At 43.3% G+C, this 24,289-nt stretch overlaps 1 protein-coding gene across 1 annotated transcript; it reads left to right on the top strand.

The window, feature by feature from the left end:
- Window positions 1-1,342: 1,342 nt before the first annotated feature.
- Window positions 1,343-23,742, top strand: NUTF2 (nuclear transport factor 2). Its single transcript, XM_053987532.1, has 5 exons — window positions 1,343-1,428; window positions 9,910-10,034; window positions 11,971-12,042; window positions 16,108-16,206; window positions 23,167-23,742. The coding sequence occupies exons 2-5, from the start codon at window positions 9,936-9,938 to the stop codon at window positions 23,278-23,280; spliced, it is 384 nt and encodes a 127-aa protein (XP_053843507.1). The 5' UTR covers window positions 1,343-1,428; window positions 9,910-9,935; the 3' UTR covers window positions 23,281-23,742.
- Window positions 23,743-24,289: the final 547 nt, after the last annotated feature.

Below are 24,289 nucleotides of genomic sequence, written 5' to 3'. Positions count from 1 at the left end.
ATAAACTCTGATAAAGGCAGGCACTTTTCCTCATGCACATTTTCTCCCATTTTCTGCTAAATTAAGGAAGTGAGCAACCATCCATACCTCAGGGAATTAAGAGGTTAATTCTGTAGGAAGGCACCTTACTATGCTAGCAAACAAACCTTTGCTGCTGCTCAATGCAAACGTTTTTCTTCTCTTTCAACCCCTCACCTTTCTCTATTCTAATCTAGCCTGTACCCTTGCAATATTTTTCTTCTACCAGTTCTGACTATTTCTGGTTGTCACATTTCTGTGTATTATCAAATGTCAGCCCTAGAAGGGGACTTGAAGACTGTTTATTCTAAATGGCTTTTATGATTCTAAGGGAAATCCTTAAGTTCATAACAATTCCTCTGAAGATTAATAGTGACTCCCTTTTTGGGTTCTATCCCTTTTTTTACTTCCTTTTTCTGAAAGTTTTTATGTACTAATATGCTATCTGTTGGCCCATAATTTTATTTAAGATGATGTATTTTTGCCCAGCATCCCCAAGCTGCAGAGCTCAAGCACCAAACAAGTCGTGTATTCCCTAAGCAGCTCATATACACCACTGCACTACAAGACCACCTAGCAGTTCAGCTTTCCAGATACACCAGAAATCTAGGAATGTAACTCTCTCCACAGCCCATTTAGGCATGCAATCCTAAATCCTGACAACTCCTGTACCCTTAGGAGTTCTCTCTGCTGCTGCTGCTTCAAGGAGTATGGGAGAGCTCCAGTGAGACCCAAACCGTGCTTTTTACACCACTTACATGTTCACACGTATTTATTTGAAGCCCGTTTCCTACCACCCCACACCTTCTTGGTAACTTCACTGCAACCAAGTCGAGCATTTAAAAAAAAAAGAAAAATGTCACTGTATAGCTCTTATGGGGGGAACTAAAATTAACCTCAGGACCTGCAGTGCTGTGGCTGGGACTACCCACGTCCCCACTCAGGGCTTCGGGTCCTGCTCTGCCCCAGAGGGTACAGCCCTGTCCCAGAGGGGTGCAACTCTGTCCCAAAGGGGGACAAGCCTGTCCCAGAGGGGTGAGCGTGTCCCTCAGGGGGACAACCCCGTCCCTCAGGGGGACAACCCCGTCCCCGTTACTCCCCAGCCGCCCCGCCCCTCCCCGCTCCGCTCCCCCACGATCCCACAATGCTCCGGGGCGGCGCCGCGGGGCCAGCGGCGCGCGGGCCCCTTCCCTCATTCAAATGAGCCACCGCGGGGTGCGGCGCGGGCCTTGTCGGGAGTTGTAGTCCCACTCGCCCCTCCCAGTGCGCGTCCGGCGGCCGGTGTGACTCGCTGTCCCGGCATGCCGCGGGGCCGGGCGGAGTGGGGCGGGGCGGGAGCGCGGGCGAGGGAGGCTGAGGGGGCTCGCGCCGCGCACGGGGCCGCTGCCGCCGCCATAGTGGGAGCCGCGGGTGAGTGTGGGGGGCGCGACCGGGAGTGGCAGCGGGACCGGGACCGGCACCGCCCGCGGGCCGGCACACGGCACCGCCACACCCCGCGCTCGCCCCCCGTGGCCCAGCCCCATCCCCATCCCCGCCGCGGGGCGCTGCCGGCTGCCGCGGGCCGGGCTGGGCGGGAGCCGCCGACCAGAGCCGCCCTGACCTTCCCCGTCTTTGAGGCGCCGGCAGCGCGGTCCCGGAGGGGCGGTGGCCGCGGGAGCCGAGCCATCGCCGGCTGTGCCCGGGACTGGCGGGCCCCGCGGGTGGGTGGGCCGGCGGGTGGGCTGAGGGGGGCGGGCGGCCCCGACCCAGCTGCCCCGGGGGGAGCGAGGGGCCTCGGCAGGGGCGAGCTCGGCCCGCAGGCTCGGGGGCAGATCGCTCCGGCGGGGCCGGGGGATAACGGGGAGGTGCGGGCTGTGCCTCGCCTCGCCCCGCCGGCAGCCCCCGGCACTCCGCGGGCGTGCTGGCCCCGGCGGGCCCCGGCGCTGCCCTCAGAGGCACCGAGGCTTCTCGGCCTGGTGCCCGTCGGTGCTTCTGTCTTGCTTTGCCACTCGGTATGGCGGGGAGGAGAGCTAAAGGGGGCGAACCGGGAGCTGCGAGGAGATGGTTTGTGCAGGGCAGAAGGTTTACTGGGTTTTAATGTTCGTGCTGTTTTCTGTCTTGCCAGAAGGTTGTGAGAGGACTGAAGTTACCTGACATGGTTGAATCACTTTGTCACATTGAACGTGCAAGGTTCATGCTTCCTTGGAGTGAGACTAGCAAAGTGCAACCATGTAGTTTTACACTGAGTTGCCATTTTCAAGTATGATGTGCAAGAGAGGATTTTTTTTTGCCTTCTCTGGCATTTGTCACATTTCAGCTTTGAGAACAATCAAAACCTGCAAAGGTGTGCAATAGCAAGGAGTGTGTGTTACATTCAGTTAATGTGAGATAGCTTTCTGAAGACATTTAAATCCCCAAAAGTCTGTTCTTGGAAGTCAAATTGAACTTCCTGTCTGAGGCAGGCTGAAATAATAATTCAGCTCCTTTGAAGTCCATAATTTCCAGTGTAAATGTGTCTTAGAGCTGGACATACTATATTGAACTGGAAAAAAAAAAGCCCAGGTAAATGCTTGAGTAGGAATTGGTTGCAGAAATGTTGCTTGAAAGTGAATTCTGATTCCTTAATCAGCTGCCATCTCAATACTCTTTTGCCTTCTTGAAAAGTTGTGTTCAGGCAGTGATTTCTGTATTTGTGTGCAGTGACTTTACGTTTTCTTTTAGCAGCAACAAAACAAAAGGCATTTCACAGACCTTCACCTAGATGTAGAAAAATTACTGTATATAGTGAAATGCCTGATCTCATTTAAAGTGAGGTGATATTTTGGCTCACTTTTGGACTATTTAACTATTTTCCCACTGGGTCCCTAATTGTTTTTTGTCTAAAAGGTTGCAAGTTACTTGTTAGATGATTTGAAATATATTTGCTTAACATCTGTGTTTGTTCAGGTCTTTAGAAAAATGCAAATGGTAACAACTTTCTGCAGTAACGATCTCTGCTGGGATTTCTTTTGTCCCTGTTAGTAAGGAGATCATTTAGTTAGTGAAAGTGTAGAGTATGGTAGGTTTAGGACTTGCAATATATACTGATAGCTGGTAACATTGCAAGTATAATTCTTTTAGGTTGTTTTGAAACTTATAGATTTTGTGGCAGGTTTGGCCAGTGTTTTGTTACTGTGTCTATAAGGTAAAGAAAAACGGGGTGTAGCAATTCTCCTTTCCAGTTCCCCAGTGCCTCCAGTTTATTTTTTGGGTGGTTTTTTTTTTTGGGTGGTTTTTTTTTTTTTTTTTTAACTGAACAGTCCTGTATTCATTTTGGGGAAAGGAAATTTGGCTTCAGCCTTACAAACTTGAATTCAGTTTTTGGCTTGCATGAAGAATATTCTGGAAAAAGCAGTTGTGTAGCATTGTGGCTTTTGCTTAACAACAAAACATTATGTCCTCTGCAGTTATGTGCAATATATGTCTGTATATTTGAAAATCATCCTGACTGACTCTGTGTGGCTCTCTTGGGTTCTCAGGTTGCAGTTGGGATGAGCATCGAGCTGCAGGCACAGTGAAAGCTTTCTCAGAGTCTTCCTCAGGTGCTTGGTGTACTAGTGGCCTTACACTTACTGACATTTCTAACAAAAAAAGATGTACTTCAGGTTGGCATAATTCCTTCATTAATTTGTTTTAACAAAGTTGGAGTAGAGGAATAAAAAGACTAAGAAGAGGAAAGTAAATGTATTTTCCAAAAGGAAGTAGTCTGGACCTTGTCATCGTCCCCATTCTATTCTCCCTCTCCATCCTCTCACTGTTCACATATCTAGTCTTAATTATTTTTAGCTCTAAAAGCATATTTAAGATAATGTAATTTCTTGCACAGAGCAGTCCATGGCAATTACTTGGTGGAGGTCTCTGAAGTCAATGGTTTCTCATTGGCCTTGAGCTGTAGTTCACAGAGGGTTCTTCTCTGTGGATCAGTCAACTGCTGTGGACATAATTGTGAAATACGTCAGAGAAACACTTCTTTCCTTCAGTCTCTGAATGCATAAATTTGTTCCTCAATTGGAAATTGTATAGGTTTTCAAATGAGAAAGGTTGGCCGCTGAATTGGCATTTACCAGACAGAGATGCAGTGTGTTGAAGATAAATGCCTGATGAGGCATGATGCCCCTCAGTAAGTTCCAGTGTTTCTGCATCCCTGTGTTACTGGGCATTGTGCCTGGCCCTGGCCTTGTTTAGTCTAGGAGAGGCTTGAGCAGGGCTTAATCACAGCCTCCAGTCTCTATCAGGCCATTATGAGGAGAATGGAGGCAGGCTTTTCTCAGGGTACCTCATGGCAGGGCAGGACACAAGGGGCATGACTGGAACAGATGGGATTCGGGTAGGACACGGGACAGCTGCCCTCTGGATGAGAGCAGTCAGGCCGTGGAACAGGTTTGTCCTCCTGCTTTGAGCTGGAGGAGATCCCTTGCAAACCTGCATTATTCTGGGATAATTTGCATAGTTTCTCTGTTGGGAGTGTATCCTTTGCTAAAGGAGAATGATCTGTTATCAAGTGGTTGTTGGTGGAGTTGAATAGAAGGAAGATTAACTGGTCCTGTGATACTGGTTGCGTTGTGTTCCTAGAAAGTGCACACTGGAGACACTCCAGTCTTTGCAAGTTTTAGTGGCAAAAGAAAAGCAATCGAAAGAAAAATAGCCTAAAACTGTTGGCTGCTTTGCTTTACTTACCAATCAAAGGCTGCTGACTCTCTAATCTAAGTCATCTAAAATACCTGTGTGGTAGGAATTGCAAGAGTATCAGGAACTGAAAAAGCTGAGAGCGCTTTCATTGTCCTTATTTGCTCCTGTTAATCAGTAGTGAAGGGTGCAGCAACTGATGGTCAGAACCATATTTGCTGTGGATTCACATGTGTCACTGGACCAGCAGCACAGATTTAAGGGTGGTATTGGTGCTAATTCGTTGCACTGATTCTCAAATCTTCCAGAAAACAAGCTTGAATTCAATCTTAAGAGAGTTTAACTTTGGTGGCGTTGGGCTGGCTTTACTATCCTGGGAGCCTGGTTTATTTATGCTGAGATTACTTGTGAATAAATATAGTCCTAACTGGATAATAGAAGGCAATTTTCTCCACTAGCATTAGAATGTATTGGTTTGAGGTTTTTCCTCTTTAAATTCAGTGGGTTTTTTCTTAGTGTTTTGCAGACCAGAAAGACTTTACAGACCTTCTTTGCCTGTGGTGGTTGTTCATTGATTCTTTGAATACAGCTCGCTTTTTAAATGTGGCAATCCCTGGCAGATCACCTCTGTTTTTCTTTAGCAACTTATATTTTACTATTGCTCATGCTAGTTTTTGTTGACTTTTTCAGAAAATGGTGTATTCTTTTAGAATCACAGGCCTACCTTGCTCCAATTCAGAATGACTTAATTTTTTTAATTGCTAGCAGCAAGCTTAAATGTGTACAGGTTGGATAATGTGGTAAAGCATAACTGCTGGCTGAAGCAACTTTTTGTTCTTTCTTCATACTGCAGAGCTGTGACAGAAGCTCACTTGCTCCAAATGTCACTGGCACTTATATGTTTCAGAGAAGGCAATCTCTTTACTAGTCTTGTTTTTCCAAGTAAAAGAGTGACTTTTCCTCAAGCTACCCCTCTGAGTAGCTCTGGTGGTACTGCATGAGCAGAAGGATGGACTTTGTGCTGCAGCAAACTGACAGAATCATGTGTTTTGTAGCTTGTGAAGGAAGCAGTAGGAGGAGGTTTCATCAAGACAGGTGGCAGAAAATGAGTCTCTTAAGGACTGAGCTCCCCTTAGGAATTATGGGCAGTGTTGGTCTGCTCATGCTAATCTCACACCCAGAGCTAAAGCAGGAGGGATGGAAGATGGGTGAGTGTAGACAGAGACACCAAAGCTGGGACAAGCAATGGAAAAAATTCTGTATTTTTGGATTTTGTGGATAAAAACGTCTGCCTCAGGCTGTGTAACCCTAGTTTTACTCAAGGTCTCTCAGGGCCCATGTGGAGGCTCTGCTCTCTTCTAGGTGTTCTCTGTCTTATGGGCGCAGCTTTCTCTTCAGTGCTGCTGCTCGCTGGGTCCTGCAGCTTGTCCTGCTCTTAGTGCAGTCAGCCACGTGCCAAAGCAGATGGATGCAAAGCAATCACCATGGATGCCCTGGTACTTGTAGAATGAGATGTATAGGGGTTGTGGTGAGAGATGTGTAGAGGGGTGGGATTTACTCTTGACATGTCAGTGTGCAGCCTGGCAAAGGTATTGGAGAATTTTATTTGATGTCACTGCCATAGGCCCCTGTGGAGAAGCACTTCAGCAGTGTCAGCATATACCTGTTGAAGACAGAGTTGCTGGGAGCTGCAGGTTTTGTGCCCTGTATTGGGTTTCTGCTTCAGCACTAACTGCTGGGTGGTATTAGGGGTGGGGATAAATTCTCTAGTATGAGCAGAGTCCAAAAAATAGAGTGAATAATGTTAATTAAGTATTACACTATGTGCTGGTAACTCAGCTTTACAGCTGTACCTTGTGAAGAAGCTGTTAATCAAATGGACCATGATGTTCTTAAGTGGATGTGAGGAGGTAGACTTGGTTTGAAGTGACAAAGGCAAGGAAATTAATTAGCTTAAGGAAATTATCTCCTTTTCCATGGGGAATTAATGTGGAATATCCAGTAATGCACTTACACAATGGTAACTTTCAGCAGGTGCCTTTAAAAGGACATGTGTCCTTTTTAAGCAACATATTAGGAGCTTTCTAGTTTATTGAAACTTCTTTTATCTGGTGTTATATTAAGTGGATATTCTAGTTTCTGTAACCATGTACAGATTTGAGTGAACCACAGGTGGATTTGACTGGATGGCTCTGAAGCACTCCTGTGTTGCCCTAGTGTTTGACAACATCAGAACCCCTGCTTTCCTCATAGGTCTGCAATAGATCCTAAAGCCTTTCATATTATATTTATCTCATTAAAATACTATACTGCTAAGTATGTCAATACAGTCTTACGTGGGTTGTGTCTCACTGAAAGAGACTGGGTTTGATGACACAGATCATTCCCATCTTGTTCTTTCTTTAGGTACATCTCTAAGCTTCTTACATCTGTAATGACAGGCAGAAAACACAAGACGGCATGGAGGAAAAGGTGACAAATCAGAAAAGGAAAATTAACCTTTCCAGGAAGAATGAGTGTTCAGCAAAACCATATATGAATGGCACAGGAGAGTAAAGTTATAGCAAACAAAAAAAATTAGTCAAGGATCATTAATTTAAACCACATTTTTTTTAGCTTGTTCTCATTTCTGAGAAAATCAACATTATAATTGGTCAAATTTATTCTGGTTTTTATTTTATTTATTTAATAATATTTTACTGTTCAAAATACAGACACTTTTTAGGAGGAGATAGCAAGCTGACATACTAATTTTTAGATTGAGAAACCATAATTCTACTTTCCATATTTAAAATAAGAATTCCTTCATCCCTTGCGGTCTCTAAGGCTTTCTTACAGTTTCAGGATTGAACAGAAGGCATCTGATGCTTGAGTGAGGCTGTTGTGCCTTGAGGGACTAAATGAGGTGCAGTGCTGGTGTACAGCTTGATCTTGGGTTTGTATGATGGTTCAGGGAGCTGTTAAGGGCAAATGCACATCTTGTGTATGGGGAAGTTTAATATGGCAATAGCTCCCTTGCTTTAGCTTCAGAAGAATAAGCTGGTGGTTATTTTTTGTGCTCGGCTTCAGTTCAGTGTTAGATGTGTGACTGCTGAGCATCAATACTGTCAACTAGATTTGCCCTTAAATGTTTAGGAATATCTGGCAGTGATGTAACTTCGTGTGTTAGAATTGAAGCTCGATCCAAACAAAATGAATCAATGTCATTTTCACCTGTGCTGATTATTGGCTTCACTACAGCCATGCCAAACTAGGTACCTGCAGGTCTGGAATGGCAACTGCAGGCATCAAACTTAAGTCCTAATACTTCTGGTTTCCAAATATGACATGAGTCCTACCTCTCAGCAGGGTGGGCATCACCAACTTCCAGGGAGTTGGTGCTATGGTTTTAGAGTGGTTTTTCTTCAACATAAAATCCCCTAATACAGGCTGAAGTTATTTGATTTCTGGATCAACTCCAGATTAGGCTGGTATGCAGCAATTATGGATGTGCCATCAATAAAACCTTTTCACTTGTAAACAGCTAGATTTAAGTTGTCTGGGAGGTGAGTGTGGGGTTGGTTTTGTTTTTTTTTTTTTTTAATCTATTGTACTTGGGTGATTTTTTTAATTTGTGATGTGTTTTCCCCGAGGAGTGGCCACACTGGGTAAACTCCTCCAGACTGAGGTATGTACTGCAAGTATCAGTGGAGCACTCATGATGGTGACTAACACCAGATTGTAATTCTCTTTGGAGCAATTGAAACAATAGTGGTGTGGCAATAAGACTCTGAATTTTTATGTTAGTGTTCAGGCTTGGTGACTTTGATGTTGACTATACTGCCTAGGTGTCTGATTGTGAAATAAGGATGTTTAAAGCTGTGAGAGCAGTTGTTCTTGGTAGTCGAATTTACCACCCTGAAAACACAGATGCTACCTGCTGTTAGGCCAGTGATCTGACAAAAGAGATTTGCTCTTCTGTAAGTCTGGCCAAATCTGCATGACCTTAATACTTCCAACCTAGAGTCTGAACCCATTTCAGCTCCCATTTGTGTGAGTAAAGCTCAGATAGCCAAAGGCCTAAAATATGAAAAGAGCTTTCTTGTCCAACTGTGCAGGGAAACCTGGGCCTGGGAGTACCCTCTGTGGAGATCTTGGGAATGTGTGTTTTGCTTCTCTTAGGAATTTGTTAAATCTTATACAGGTGTGTGAGTAATTAAAAGCTAAAGGAAGCCAAAATAACTATTATGTCCTAAAACAGAATTTCTAGGCTTGCAGTGCAATTTAAACCTGTAACTCCAAGGTTCCTGGACAGGAATTGAGAAGAGGGACTGTGGCTGACAGGTCTAGATGTTAAGTATAATTTGCTTAAAATGAACTCAGGTCTTAAAATATAATGTAGTGGGGTTTGAGTGCAGCATTTTTGTGTTTTGAATTTTAGCACAATTCTTCAGACTTTCAGAGAGAGATCAGAATAAATAAAAATGAATTTGCTTTCTTGAAAAATGTAATGTTGTGATAAAGCCATCAGCTTGGGCCTGTCTAGACTGCTGTATATGCTCTATGATTAATCCCTCTGGAATAGAGGGACTCGTGTTCAGAAGCATGGGATGCCTTCAGCACCTTCACTAGGAACTGCAGATTCTCACCACTATGAAAAATCATGGTTTGTATCTTGAAGTTATCACAGGTTCAAAGATAAACATTGAGTCGAGTTCAGCCTCATTGACAGAAGAGGATGGGCAGAAAGCTTGTGTTGATCAATGAGCTAGTGAATGAATTCTTGATATGTGCCATTGACAGGACACTCTTAGAATGGCCTGTGGATGGTGAAATACCTGAGGAGCTAAATACATGAATCAGTTGGTGTAAACCAGTTGCAGACAATCCATGTTAACAGGTCAGTTGTTTACAGTAAATGAGATCAAGTTGAAACAGTGAGCACTTGCCAGCTTGTTCAGATGGTGTAACTTCTGAAATATGTGAAGACAAGGTGGTAACACTTGGTTTTGTTCTTGTTCTCCACTTTTATATGTGACCTCACACTGAAATAGCACTACAAACCAAATCTATAATTAGAAATTAAACCATTCAGTATCCAAGACTTTTATTTACAAGTCTAGGATACAGAGGTGAGTTTGTCCTACTTATCCCAAAGAAAAATTCAGGCCAGTTGAGAGGTTCTGTGTTTCTTGATGCTAATGCTCAAGCCAAGTGTTACATTTATTCCTGTGGTCTTTCTGATGATTGTGTTTGCTTGTTTTGTAGTCACTGGCTCTGGTTGAGGATTCAGAATGGGAGACAAGCCTATCTGGGAGCAGATTGGATCCAGCTTTGTACAACATTACTACCAGCTTTTTGATGCAGACAGGACTCAGTTAGGAGCAATATATGTAAGTATCCACAGAAAGGGAGCTGGGATTCTGTCCCAGTATCTGTCTGGGATCTCTTGGTTTGATGTGTGAGAATACACAGGGTGGGATAGTGGGCTTTATCCTGACTCCAGAATGCCAGGCAGTGCAATCACACTCACTTTTATTTATTGCTTTTCTTTTATGTCTCACTTCTGGTTTGAGCTTTCTTTGCCTTATAGGCAGTCAAACTCACAAAAGCCCTCTTTAGCTGTAGGCAGTGATTTGTTTTGGAGGCGTTTTATGATAATCCTGTGATGAAGTTCTCTGTAAAAGCAAACATTCAAGTCTTAGTTTGCCATTAATTTTCAGCCATAGATTTGCTTGGATCCCTCTTGAAGTGGGATTTAATTTAAGTCCTACCCTGTGTTTAGCAGTTCTTGCAGATGTTTCTTGGACCTCATGCTATATCAATCCTCTGAACATTAAAATGGATTTACAGTTTTAAATCCAGTTTAAACATGGAGAATAACATGTTAATTGAATGTAAATTTAGTTTAAATTTCCTCAGACATTAGGTTTTTATTTTTGCTTCTTATTTGGGGCGAAGTAGACTTGGATACCAGAATTAAAAACTGTAACTAACAAACCCAAGGAACATCAGCTTTTAGTTTTGGGAGAAGATTCCTCCAGAGCATGCAAAGTACTCTGCGTGTGGAGTTGATTGCTGATGGTGATGAATGCTGCTGGCTGGCTGAGGAGTTGCAGCAAGACATTCAAGGCTGACAAGTCTTCTAGCAGCATATCCTGTTTTTCTGGCTGGTTTTTCATCTGCTGGATGAGCTGTATGAAGTTTCAGCAAGCTCTTGAGGATTGAAATGGTTCAACACCCTCTGACACCCCTCCTTACACCTCAGCAATATCCAGCAGCAGTGATACCATTTGCTCTTGGGATTGTTGTGTACTTGCTACATGCCGGATTGTTGGTTTACTTTGCCCGAGAAGCTGTGTACAGAGCCTAGAGAGAAAGAAAATCAAGCAGTTTGTGTTCCAACCACAGCTCTAAATGTGGAGGCTCTTAGTAGTTTGTATTTTATTACCAAAATACATTCAGTCCTCAAAATGGTGGTAAGTACAAATTAATTTAAATTTCTGGAGATAGGGCTTTCCACACAGTGAACTCCTGGCTTTTTGTCACCCTTAGGGTCTTCCTGCCTTCCATTATTTAATGAAGAATCCTGTGCATGTGTAACTGGGAGAACTATTATGCAGGTCACTGTTGTGTGTTGTTTTGTGAAGCTTCTGAACTGTGGAGAAAACACACCCTGTTTTGTGTGGCTGAAATGCACCAAGGTCACAATTTGCATAAATTTGGGGGTATTCTGCAGAAATGGGCTTTTAATAATGAGCTTTTTCCCTTCAGAGACCCTGGGGGAGCAAACAAATATTATAGCATGCAGGAATGCAGCAGGGAGCTCTTAGATTTGGTTTCTATTCCTGTATCACTACTTCCACCACAAGATTTGGTTTATCTTTAGTGGTGCAATCCAAGTCAGTTAAGACTTCTGTCACCTATTCCAGGTAGGGATCTGGCCAGTCACTTTTGAATTGCTTGAGTTAGGTGAATTGAAGCACTACCCTGGTGGTGTAACCCATGTTGTCAGTTTTCTTCATATATTTTTTTCTTTCCACGTGCTTGACGTTTTTTTTATCCTTTAGATTTCCTTCTGAGAGCTGACTTTTATCCAAAGGCAGGAATTCTTTTTGCTGGTACACTTATGATAATGAAATGTAGGGTACTTAATTTTTAGTTGATTGTTCCAAACTTCTTCAATTGATTTTGCTGGTTTCTTTCTATGTCCCTTTGAGGTAGTTTTCAAATAGCTGGATTCCGAGGATTTCTGCTAAATACGTGAAGTCTCTTATGAGGATTCCTTAAGGGCTACCTAAGTTGATGACATTTTTCTTTTTCCACCAGATTGATGCATCATGCCTTACGTGGGAAGGACAGCAGTTCCAGGGCAAAGCAGCCATTGTTGAAAAACTCACTGTAAGTCTGTAATCCTTACTGAATGTTTTGGGAAGCAGTTAGAAAGACTACAAGATAATTGCTTCTGAAAATTTGAGTTAGACTTAAGCAGTTCAGAAATCTTGAACTTGTGCTTCCAGCTTAGGTCTTCAAGAAATGTTATGAATTATTGCTGTATAGTGGGTTATTCCACTGATGATTCTAATGGTGGAATGTTAATTGACTCCATAGTTTGCAAGGTTATTTTGTGACTGCAATTGTATTTGACATTATTGATTTATTTTTTTAAAAGGTCTAATGCATAAGCTGCCTCTGATGTAGAGGAGTGAAAGGTGCCTTTGCTCTTTTAAGGCATGCCAAGGAAGAAGCAATAACAAACCTGTTACTTGGATCTGTCTGTGATAAAGGCTAGACACATTACAGCAAGGAACAACTTGTTTTCTGATACGTAAACTGCAAATAAGTTCTATAATGGAGAAGCTGACTTATCCTCAATGCAGATTTGTCAGCAGTTCAGATATGAGCAGGTATGGTTCAGGACTTTGAAACGTGTTTCCTCTTCAGCAAGTGAGAGGACACTGGAATTCTATGTTCATTTAGTTAAACTAAAAGAATTTTTATCTTCTAGAGTAAATCCATGCTTCTGTTATAAAACTGGGGGTACTTGCAAACTGTCATGAGACTAGAAAGTGTGTTTCTCTTGTGAGATACGCAGAGAACATGCTTTTTAGGTCACCAGACAGTTTGCCCTGAGTATGGCATTTCAGACATTTTTATTACACATTGAGAAGAAAAATAATTGCAACTTGACACTTGGCTTATTGCACAGCTACTGCTCCCGTGTTTTGGAATTGCTTCTTTTGCCTAAGGCATCTTTAACTGTAAAGGCTGAGATTTGCCCTCAGGTCTGTGCTTTAGATACCTGTGTTGCCTTTGAGAAGGCTGCTCATCTCAGAAACAGCAGCAATTGCTTGCTTGTAGGTGAGGAGCTACCCAAGCTCCAGGGTTGCTTGTTTGTGTACTCAGTGTTCTTTAGACTTTTGGGCTTGCAGCCACTTAGATACCCAACCAGCCAAGCATTTGCTTGGCCACAGTGTCTGATTGCTGCCTTGGATTCAGCCCAGTGCAGATCCAGCCCCTTTCCCACTGTGACATAGCTCATCTTTACCTTCCCTGTCACTGGTGCAAAATGGACTTTTTGGATTTATGTGCCTGCTGCAGTCGTAACTGGTGAGTGAAGACATGCTACTCTGCTTTAGGGAATTTTTTTCTGGCTTGTATCCATCTGCTTCAAGTAAGGAGGAAATGCACTGGAGTTACTCTGTGCCCTTCCACTGCCGTGGCTCGTTATGGGCTGTATCAGCTTACAGTGACTCTAATGTTGTTCGGCATTCCTCTGTCAGCACTGAGCTGCCTGGGCTCCTGTTGCTGTGTCAGCTTTATGTGCTCACCTACTCTGCTTCTAGAGCTGCTTAGTCAGTTCAGCACAGCCCTGAAAGTTTGACACTGAAATTCTTTCGCACTTCTGCGGTCTTGTGTCCTTCAGTGCCTGGCTGGTGAACTGATGTAAGCACAAAGAGGTGGCATTTTCTTTTAGATCAAGTTCTTTGCTGTGTGACAGCAATGGTATGGCACCTTTTCAATCTGCTAATATAGTAGGGCAAGGTTGTATAGGCATTGCTCTGCAGGCCTGGCACATCTGTACCTTGTTACAGCATGGGACTTGAGACTTGTTCCTTCCGTCCTAATTGGTGCTGGACTTGGATAACATAGAATGCCTGTGCTAATTAGGGGCAGCCTGATTTACATTGAGCATTTGAGATAATAATTATGTAGTTCTATGAACATACTGGACCAAGGAGGAAGCTGAGACGGGTATTTTTGCTGCCAGCAATGAGTTAATGCTACTCAACTTTATTCTGCCTAATTTCTCTTACCTGACTTCAATGAGATTCCATAGTTTTCAGAGTGAAAGACCAGTTAATTTCTAATGTCAGAGGATGGCAAAAACCTTGCTTGTTGTGTGGCTCCATGCTTTTTAGACACTTTTATGATACTTTTCATACCACAAAATCCTTTGCTCCGGTACAGATGCATGTCTGTAAGTAGCTATCCTTTTGAAGTGGCCTCTGCCTATCCTAAAAATCAGTGATCTTTTCTGTCACCTACACTCCTACTTTTCCCAGTGGGATTTCTCCCAGTGCATCACATGAGTAGCTCACTAGGCTGGCCAGCTATTTGGGGTCCTTTCCTCTGAAAAGAACAATCATAGAATCTTTAAGGTTGGAAAAGATGTCCAAGCTTTGACTGAACACCACCTTGTTAACTAAACCATAGCACTAAGTGCCATGTCCAGTTCTTCTTTGAAAACTTCCTGGGATGCTGACTCCACCAGTTCCCTGGGTAGCCCATTACAATGCTTAACCTTTTCAGTCAATAAATTCTTCCTGATGTTCAACCTGAACCTCCTCTGATGCAGCTTGAGGCCATTTCCTCTTGTCCTGTGGAATCAGGTACTTGAAACAGCCGCTCTCTTACCCAGCCTTGTCTTTGGTTCCTAGTCACCGTTTTGCAGAGCTCTTGATTCCAAAGCCTTTCCTTCCTCCCTGGAATAAATTGCCTTCATTCCCCTTCATCCCTCTGCCTTTTCAAGAGAATCTTTTTGCAGGGCTTCTTCAACAAGAACCTCTTACGCTGAGGTGTGACTAGGCTTTGGAGTACCCTTTTGTCAAAGAAACTTCACAGCCTATGCTTGTGCAGGCTGTGTGGGCATTTTGCACATTCAAGTTCAGGATGGTGACCCTGGAAAATAGTCTGCTGGTCATTCAGAAAAGAAGGCTCTGGATTTGTATTGTTACTAAATGTCTATTCCATACTACAAAGCAGTCAGTTCGCTTTGCACTTTGAGTTGGTTGGGATTGCACTCCCAGCCAAGAGGAAACACTGCAGGCTTTATTAAAGGGTATTCTTGAATAGTGTCCCTCTGATTAGAGGGCTGCTCCCTACACTTCATTTGCTTCCTCAGGTCCTGATCCTTCCACAGTTTCTGTGTTCTCTGTTATCGATGGATTTAGCTTCCTGGAATTCCTCCTAGAGCCTTAGGCTTGTAGAGCCAAGACTGTACTTCATATCTGCTACAGCAGGACTTGTGTCTCTACCTAGGCCTTCTAGGAAGTCTTTGAGGCTCCTTCCACTAGAAGGAAATGCAGAACTTATTGAAGTATGCATTTGGATCTGTTTCAACCTGTTGCCAAATGCAGCAAAGGCATCCAAGTGCCACCTGAGGTTTGAATGGCCATGTGCTGCTGCCATCCTGTGCAGTTCCTGGACTCTGGGTATCTGCCATATGGTCACCCAGAGCTCCATCCATGCTGAACTACTACTAAAGCACCCATCAATGATGCAGCTTTTGGGAGAACAGTCCCAAAATCGCATTGTGTGACAGGACTCTAGATCTCCCAGGTGTTTCATGTTCACTGCTTGGAATTGTCCATGTTGGAATGTGAATGTGGTCTAAGTTGAAGACAGGAATTACTCTCCAATGCCAAGTGTTTCTCAAGGTGTGTTCCTTGCACACATACTTCCAGACATACTGACATTGGCTACCTGAGTGCCAAGGGAATTAAAAAGGGCAAGAGTGGATATGTGGATTTCAAGTCTTTTAAGATTTTATCCACTTTTCCTTTCCATTCATAGCCACTTTAACAAAGAAGCAAATTCAGAGTTGTCTGGTAAATGTCAAGTATTAGATGATAAAATCCTTTTACACAGTTCAGAGCAGAGGTTTGTTCCTTCATCATAAGAACTTCGCGCTTACAGATGATCTGAAGCCCTTCAGGCAGTGCAGTTAAAGTAGGAAAAAGTACCATTTACTGTGTATGGTGGCATTTCCTCATTTGGTGCTTGAAAAACACAACTGTTAAAATTTACCCCACATGAGTAGTGCCCTCATTTGTAACAGTTCTCTGTGCAGTATTGCCACTATAGTATAACACTTCATAATGTTGGATTTGCTCAGTCTTTGTTTTGTAAGTTAAATAATTCCATTACTGTACATTTCCTTATTTTGGTTTCTTTTCATTGCAGAGCCTCCCTTTCCAAAAAATACAACACAGCATCACAGCACAAGACCACCAACCTACACCTGATAGCTGTATACTCAGTATGGTAGTGGGACAGCTTAAGGTAAACTCTTTCCATTACAGGTTAATGAGTGCTTATGTCTTAGATTTTTGCAGGATTATAAATCATCTGAATTCTGAATACATTTAAATACTTTCATGGGTGGGGAAGGAGCAGGGATAAGCTTGCATTGGGATATTGCTCCTCTGCTGTTCAAGACTGTCAATAAATGTTCCTTCCTTTAGATACCTAGTTCTGGGTAAACCACCTGTAATTTGACAGTCATGTTCTGCCAAGCAAAATATTGTGGATTTTACTGTGCAGACAAATACCATGTGGGTTCTAGAGGCATCAGTATTTCCCTTACTCTGATGCAGTAAGGTTTTGGTGTCCTCTGTTGTATTTAAAAGCATTGTCACAGTGTTCTTGGACAATTTATGCACATCTAGTTTAACATCCTCCTTGATGTAATGTTTGCATTGAGCTCTGATTTAGCAGACTTCATTTTGTTAACTGACCACCCTTCAGCGAGTCCATACTTTTTCTTTACTGTCACAGGATACAAGAATACAGTCCTGGTATTAGTACAGTCCTGTACCTCTGTAATCAAAACTGATTCAGCAATGGGAATGTTGCCTCTGAGATCAAACACTTATTGTTGAAACAGCTGCTTCTTGTGAAGAATCAGATTATTTTTCAGGCTTAGTATGACCATATTGCTGTGTGAGTGATACTACTGAACTGTGTGAACTTACCCAGTCTGCCAATATACCAGGGCCACATACTTGTAAATTAATGAAGCTGCTTATGAATGAAAGACATTGTCCTGGAATTTGCAAAAAATACTCTGTACGTAAAATCAGCTGCAGGCAGAACTTGCTCACAGTGGGTGGTGTTAGTTTAAAAAATGTGAAATTACGCAGCAGTAGTTAAAATTACCAGAGTTTGTTTGGTCCAGCCATGCTGTGAAGTCAGGCCTCTAATGCCATCCAGTCTTTAGAGTTACCTGCACCCAGTTTGTTTTACAATAGCTGTTTAGATTTCCTTTTCCTGCTAACTTAATGGCACTTCTAGTATCAAAGCATTCAAACTTCCACTGACACTGTTTATTAAGCAGACATAGGACTGAATGTTTGAATCTGCTTGCTAAGCCGTTCTCTTTGTTTTGGGCTGGGCAGCTGAGAAGAGCAGGGCTCAGTGTAATGCATCCACTGCTAAACCTAACATAGGCAGCTTTGGCTCTCATTAAAGTTGCTCCTGCTTCCTAGCTGCAAGTTGGATTCCAGTTTTTTTGTTGCTCAGTCCCACCTGCACGCACTCTGTGGAGTGACCGTGGAAAGCACTGAATTACAGGACAGATGTGCTGATCTCCTCAGCCTTGCTCTTGGGTGTGCACAAAATTCTGTGATGTGACTAAGACCTTTTGACTCAATGTCTTGGGCCACTCACATCTGCACCTAGTTTTGCACTGTCATGTTTTAAGGTTATTGCATAATTATCAAGCAGATCACAGCTTGCACCAATGATTGTGTTGGATCCTATGGCAAAATAGCAAGTTCTAAAAATTCTGTAAAGTTACTGAGTTTTCTCAAACCATAATCCATTAATATGAAGAGACTGTAAATGCAGTCTGTGAGCTTTCCATAATTACCATGACTTGGAGTAGTATTTTCTGATGTATTTTTTTTAACCTCTGAGTAATTTCAGATTGCTGAAATTACTCAGCATAATTTGGGGATCATGTGTTAGATCATCCAGGTATTTGGAGAAAACATACTGAGTTAAAGTATGCCTACTGTCATGATCAAATCCAACTTGCTTGTGGATTTTTACTAGGTGAGAAAATGTTTTTCCACTCTTGACATTTATGTGTCTCAAACCTTAGCTTTAAAAATCACATTTTAATCCTGGGATTGCTGCTTCTCATGGAACAAGTGTCCAGAAAGTCAAAGTCAACTTAAAACCCTAACTTCATGCTTCTGCCCTGTGTGATATTTATAGAGGTGGGCAAATTAAATATCAGGAACAGTCTGTGGCATGAATGAGCCTGGCTGTCATATGTAGTGAATGCTTTTCTCTCATGCCAATTCACACATGCTGACAGCCATTTTACTGCATCTCAGTGCTGCTCTGTGTACAATAGAGTAACTGAGAACAACTGGGTGCAGGTGGTGCATTTTAACAAGCAGCTCACATGGAGCTCCAGTTGAGCAGGGAGCACTATAACAGGCAAACGTGGAGCTGCATACTCAGTGTTATTTAAAGCTGCCTTCTTAGTGATGTGGCTGCTCAGCCTGCATATATTCCTCTCAAGGAGAATTGTAGGAGAATTTTGCATAAGGAAGGGCACTTCCAAGACCACCACTAGCATGCTAATATACCAGTATGACCTATAAATAAATTTTTAAAAAAACAACCTTTTGCAGCAAGCAGAGTAATCACCTGCACTGAGAGGCTGGGGCACAGCAGCTTCTTTGAGAAGATGCTGCAGAGTAACAAAGCATCTAAGTAAGTGACTGCACTAGCAGGGATCTAACTGGCTGGCTAAAGCAGTGCAGTAATTGCTTTCCAAGATCCTCTTTAATGGATGCTGATAGGTATTAATGCTTGGGTGGGGTTATCCTTTTGTAGAGGTATAATAAATATACATCCACTTATTCTAATCATATTGGTTTTTACTGCTGTTCATTGTCTGAGTGCTGCTTGCTTGCTTCAACTAGGAAGAGTAAGCATCAGTTTAAGCCTTTAGGAGTGAATTCCTTTTGGTGTAACCCTGCTTTGCCAATGTTCATCCAGAATGTCACCCAGTATCTTCAGTGTGCTTCACCTAGTAATGTATTTCTCCTATCATGCTCAGGCAGATGATGACCAAGTTCTAGGCTTCCACCAAACCTTTTTGTTGAAAAACTTTCAAGGTGCCTGGGTGTGCACCAACGAAGTCTTCAGGCTAGCCCTCCACAACGTTTAACCCTCTGCCTTCCCTGTCTTCCAGTCCTCGCTGTCCTGGTTGAGTAAGGAGTGCTCTCTTCTCCCCCTTCTGTCCCTTGAGCTCGCTGAGAAGCATGGCTGTGGCTTGTGTGTTCTCAGAGCCGTGTGGCAGATCTGTGACTCTCCCCAGAGTGTGATTTTTGAAGTGATCAATGCAGAATTAATTGTGAATAACTAATTGTTATGCAGTGTTTCCTAGTCTTATAAGGAAAAGGAAATTTGCAATTAAAATCACTGGGTATTTTTGTAACGCATGCTGAACACTTAAAGCATTGCTTAAAGCCTGTTAAATAAGGCTTAAGATCTGAAAGAACCTGCGGTCTCAAGTAATTAGCCTTTCCTTTGAGGTAAGGGTTGCTGCAACCCTGCAGTTCAATCAATAATTGCTGGGGGTGCTGGTGAAGAAGTAAAACTCTCTCTGACCAGGCAAGAGGAGGAAAGTTGTGTAGCTAAACCTGAAATGCAAAGCAGTGTTGCATCTCAAACTCTGACATAACTCACTGCTCTGTGAGCTGAGGACTTTTGAGCCTCCAGATCAGAAAGGATGTAGAAAAACAGAAAGGTCAAAAAGCTGTCAAGATTGTGGGCGATGAAGAGCTTGTAGAACTAGGAGAGGAGGTGGCTAAGGGCAATCTGCTTGAAATGTCAGTGAAAAGTAATTGAGTACTTCCAACAACCTGAAAGCAAACTCTTCTCAGTGGTGCCAGTGTAACAAGAGACAGCGGTTAGAAACCATAACATGGAAAGTACTGATGGGACACAAGGGAAGATTTTCATGAGAAGACTGAAACCCTGGGAAGTGGTGCCTGGACACCTTGTGAAACATCTGTTCTGTGAGAATTTGAAGACTCTGCTAGACAAGGCTGTGGCTGATGCAGTGAAAGATGTCCCTGCCCAGGACAGGAGGATTGGGTTAGATGATGTCTAAAGTCCCTTCTGTGGACCTTTACTATCTCTGGACCAACCCAGCCTGTTCTGTGGTTCTGTGATGCACAGCTGCTGTAGTCTGTGCTCATGCTGAGCAAAAGGCTGGCCTGGAAATCAGAGGATTCTTTCAGTCTGATTCTGGGACTTGTTTAATTTTGATTTTAATTCAATGATGTCATGGAAGAACTTGAACTGCACAAAGGAAAGTTTTATAGGAAGACTAAAGCGCCTTGTGTTTTGAGCCTAGGCTCACAGGGGTGGAATGCAAATCCTGAGTTGGACATGCCTGAATTTGGAGTGAAAAGTAAGGATAGAGAGTTTCAGTGGTGTTAACTGAGCTGTGATGAAGATCTAAAATAAAGTGGAATAGGATTAGTCTGTGTTTTCTGTGGCATCTTGAGTCACTAAACTGTGAGCCTTTGCTATGTGCTAATATTACATAGTCAAAATTGGGGAATGGACTATAAAGTATATACTTCACCTTGAATATAGTCTAGGATTTTCCTTGTTTTTAAAGTATACTGCTCCTCTATGCTATGAAGGGATAACATGAAAGGAATAAAGAAAATAATAATGTGTGACTTCATTGTGGGAATTTGCTGTCTGTACCACACCAAATGTTTTGGGGAGAATTCCCTTTTAGTCTTTCTTCATGTGTCCAGCCCTGAATTTCTTAAGAAAGGAGGAAATTCTCCTTAAGCCAAAGCATCAAGAGCTGCAGTGCTCTTATCAGAGCCTACCTAGGCTTATCAGAAATCAAGGAGACCTACACTAAAGCTTGTCTGGTGATGGTATTTTTTTTTTCCAGAGGCATATGTTAAAGCATACTCATCTCAGTAATAACAAGCTCAAATTTGGTGTGAAAAGTACTTATGCAACTTGTAATAGATGCCTCAATGATCTGCAACAAGGAGGGCAACTGGGAGTTGAGAACCTGCCAACTCCCGAGCTGTGGTGAGGCTCTCCTGGCATGGGTTACATTGGATACCCGGGAGAAGCCGGAAAAGGCACAAACCCACGGGCTCCAGTGCACAGGCCACCTCTACAGCACAGATATGTGAGCCTCTGTTCTGGGCACGTGCAGTAGGGATACTACTTCCTTTGAAATAATTGCCACGACTGCTGTCATACGTGCTGATGCAGGCGATGGACGGCTGGTCTAGCCCAGCAGAATTGCTGGTGCTCACACCGGGCTCCTTCCTAGGGAGCCTCTGCCCCATGCAAAGCAGGTGTGTATTGAGGGACAAGCTGCCCTGTTTGTCTGCTGGACAGTGACTGCTGGCACTTGTCTTGCTTTGAGGATTTTTCTCTCATTCTCAGAGAATTCTCTCATTCTCATTCCCAGTCATGTATTGAACAACGACTTGCTCGTATTCCTGGCCTTACTTGTTGCCTTCCTAATTTCTGGCTATAGTAGTTTCCTCATTCACTTTCTTCTTCATGGTTTTGTAGCAATTTATCTTGCCTGTTCTCCCCATTCTCATTATGTTTTTTTTGCAAGCTGAAAAGTTGTACTCAATTTACTTTCTTCAGTAGGAAACCATCCTGTAGCTGGATCATTTTTCTTGTCCTTTTATGACTTCATTGTAGCATTTTATTTTTTTAACTTACAAGAAATGCATGCAGGATTTGATATGTTGATGCTCTTTGCCTATTTATGCATTTGCTTCCTTTTGGGATTTGGTTCTTTGTTCTTCCCTAACAACTACTAACCCTGTGCTTGCCTTGATAGCTTTAGAGCTCTCAGCTGGTTTAATAAATAAATATTATTTCAGTATCACTTTCATGAGGGGCCAGTCTAGGGCCCACTTTGGTTTACTCTGTGAATTAACACACACACACTGAAACTGCACTTCATGTACACCACTTACCTTCCCAGGCGGTTGTCACTGTGAAATCCTGCAGTGGTTATGGATCTGAATGCTTCCTTTCCATGCACCTGATGCCACCAGTGTTCTGGCACACTTGTTCTGTGGTATAACTGATGTCCTTTGCAAGTTGGTCCTCAAAGCTGACTTGTTTCACAGACCATGAATACTTTTTTTAAGTAAAGTTTCTTTTTTGTTCATTCTGTAGTCTGCTTTGCTCTTCAGACTTTTCACTTGTTCTCGGTGAACAGCAGCAGAGCATTGCCAATGAACATTCAGTGCTTTGACAGCCTCTTTCATGAGCTGCTCTGGCTGCTGCTTTTCAAGCCTTTTTTAAAATAAATTCCCTCCCTTTTCTGAAGATGAATAGTCATATGTTGAAAAAATAAAGCTTAAAATCCTCCAAAAATGCTGAATTGAACTCACTACAGCCACCATCAGAAGATTGTTTTGTAGTTGGTCCTGTGTGCTGTTCAGATTAAATCCTGTTGTGTGATTTCCAGCTGATTGATTTGGGAATCATTTATGTTGTTTTGAGGATTTAATTACTGCACAATGTCTCTGAGAAGATGGGTAAATAAAATTAGGTGGGAGTACTACTACTTTCTGCTTTTGTAGTAATGTTGTAAATGCCCAGACATACTATCTGGCAGGAGTGGAGGCACTGCTGCAGCCATTCCCTGTGCTTAGAACACAGTGTCACAGCTGTAGTGAGTGCTCTGCTCCCTTCCAGCTGTGGCTGGAAGTGGGAAGTACTGTGTTTCTGGCCAGCTGCACCTGCTCTGGCAAGGCTTTCAAAGCCCAGATCACCTGGATCATCCAGGCAATGTGTTGATACCAGCCTCTACAGAAACTCCCTTCTGCCATCAACCCAAAGTTCAGCAGTTAAAAATCGAACACTTGCTTTTAAGCTTGATTCCTGGGCAGGGGATTTGTGATTCAACACTGAGGCAGGCATGTTCCATCAGTGTGGTGAGCGACATGTCAGCAAATCTTCCACAAAACCCCAGCTTCAGATGCTGTGGCAGGATTTCCGTATGTCTGGGCCCTGGGTGTTTGTCTGCAGAGCCCCTCAGAACTGATCCTCTGGTGGTATGGGTGTCTCCTGGGGTACTACACATCTTACAGCATGCAATGTCACTGTTAATGTTAGCTTGAAGTTGTCTCATCATGAGTTTTGGAATAACCTGCTCAAAAAAATGAGTGTTTTGAACCTTTTCCCCCTCCTCTCTTTCTACAGGCTGATGAAGATCCTATCATGGGATTCCACCAGATATTTCTATTAAAGAACATCAACGATGCCTGGGTTTGCACCAATGACATGTTCAGGCTAGCACTGCACAACTTCGGCTGAGCAGCCCATCCCGAGGCACCCGGGCTTTTCTTTTCTTTTTTTTCTTTTATTTTTTCTTTTATTTTTTTTTTTTCAGTTTTCCTCCTTTCCTCTTAACTGGTATTATTCACACTCACGGAACATTCCAAATATCATACACAAACCTGCAGCACTGCAGAGCGTGAGCAAGCAAGACTTGTGACCTGCCCTTCTGCTGAGTTTACATTGTCACTAGATGAGTTTCTTGTGCATGATGTTTGGAAGTTAGACTTAGCTGCATTTGATAAGAGAAATTTGTGTTGTACCAGCATGCCTCGGAAGGAATTTATAATGCAAAAGGTTGTTGTTTATGTACTGACAAGATGCTCTATAACCCAAAGAAATGAAAGAACAGCAGCCTGTACAGCCCAGTTATTGACTTGTTCAGATGTTTCAATGCTACATTACACAATAAAACAGAGATTTTCTTAAAAGTTTAAATTATTTTTATGAGTTAGCTGTGGAGTGTGTGTGATAGTGCTTGCTGGGGGTAGCCTGTGTCTGGTGGGGGAATGCTTGCAGAGCTGGAGCTCCAGCTGAACAATTCCTCACAGTCTCAGCAGTGAGTGCAGGGGAGGTCTGCCCTCCTCCATCCACCTTCTCCTTCTCAGCAGCTTTTGTAACAGAGCCTTCTGGCTCCGTTTTTAACACTGACAGCTTCGTTCTCACCTGTTGTATTTTACCGATGCAAATTCCCCACATAGTACAGGAGGATGACAGCAGTGGTGGTAGCCTGTAGTCCGTCTCCGCGCCCTCTCAAAGCCAGCAGGACACCTGTGTTTCCTTCACAGGCCAACGCAGAGTGTGGCTGCCGTGCCGCCCTCCAGGACTTGGTGCCTGAAGCTCTGCTCAGGTTCCGCGCTGTGCTGTGTGTGCGGCCTCCTCGCGTTCGGCGGGAGCCGCTGTGTGCGGGGCTGCGCCCAGGGCTACTGTCCCCAGCCCGGCGGCGGCGGGGGAGCCCCGGGCTGCGCTGCCCGGCCCGGCTCGGCCC

The sequence above is a fragment of the Vidua macroura genome, chromosome 11 (assembly GCF_024509145.1).
Source record: "Vidua macroura isolate BioBank_ID:100142 chromosome 11, ASM2450914v1, whole genome shotgun sequence".
NCBI lineage: Eukaryota > Metazoa > Chordata > Aves > Passeriformes > Viduidae > Vidua > Vidua macroura.
This window is presented reverse-complemented; position numbering and strand designations above follow the sequence as displayed.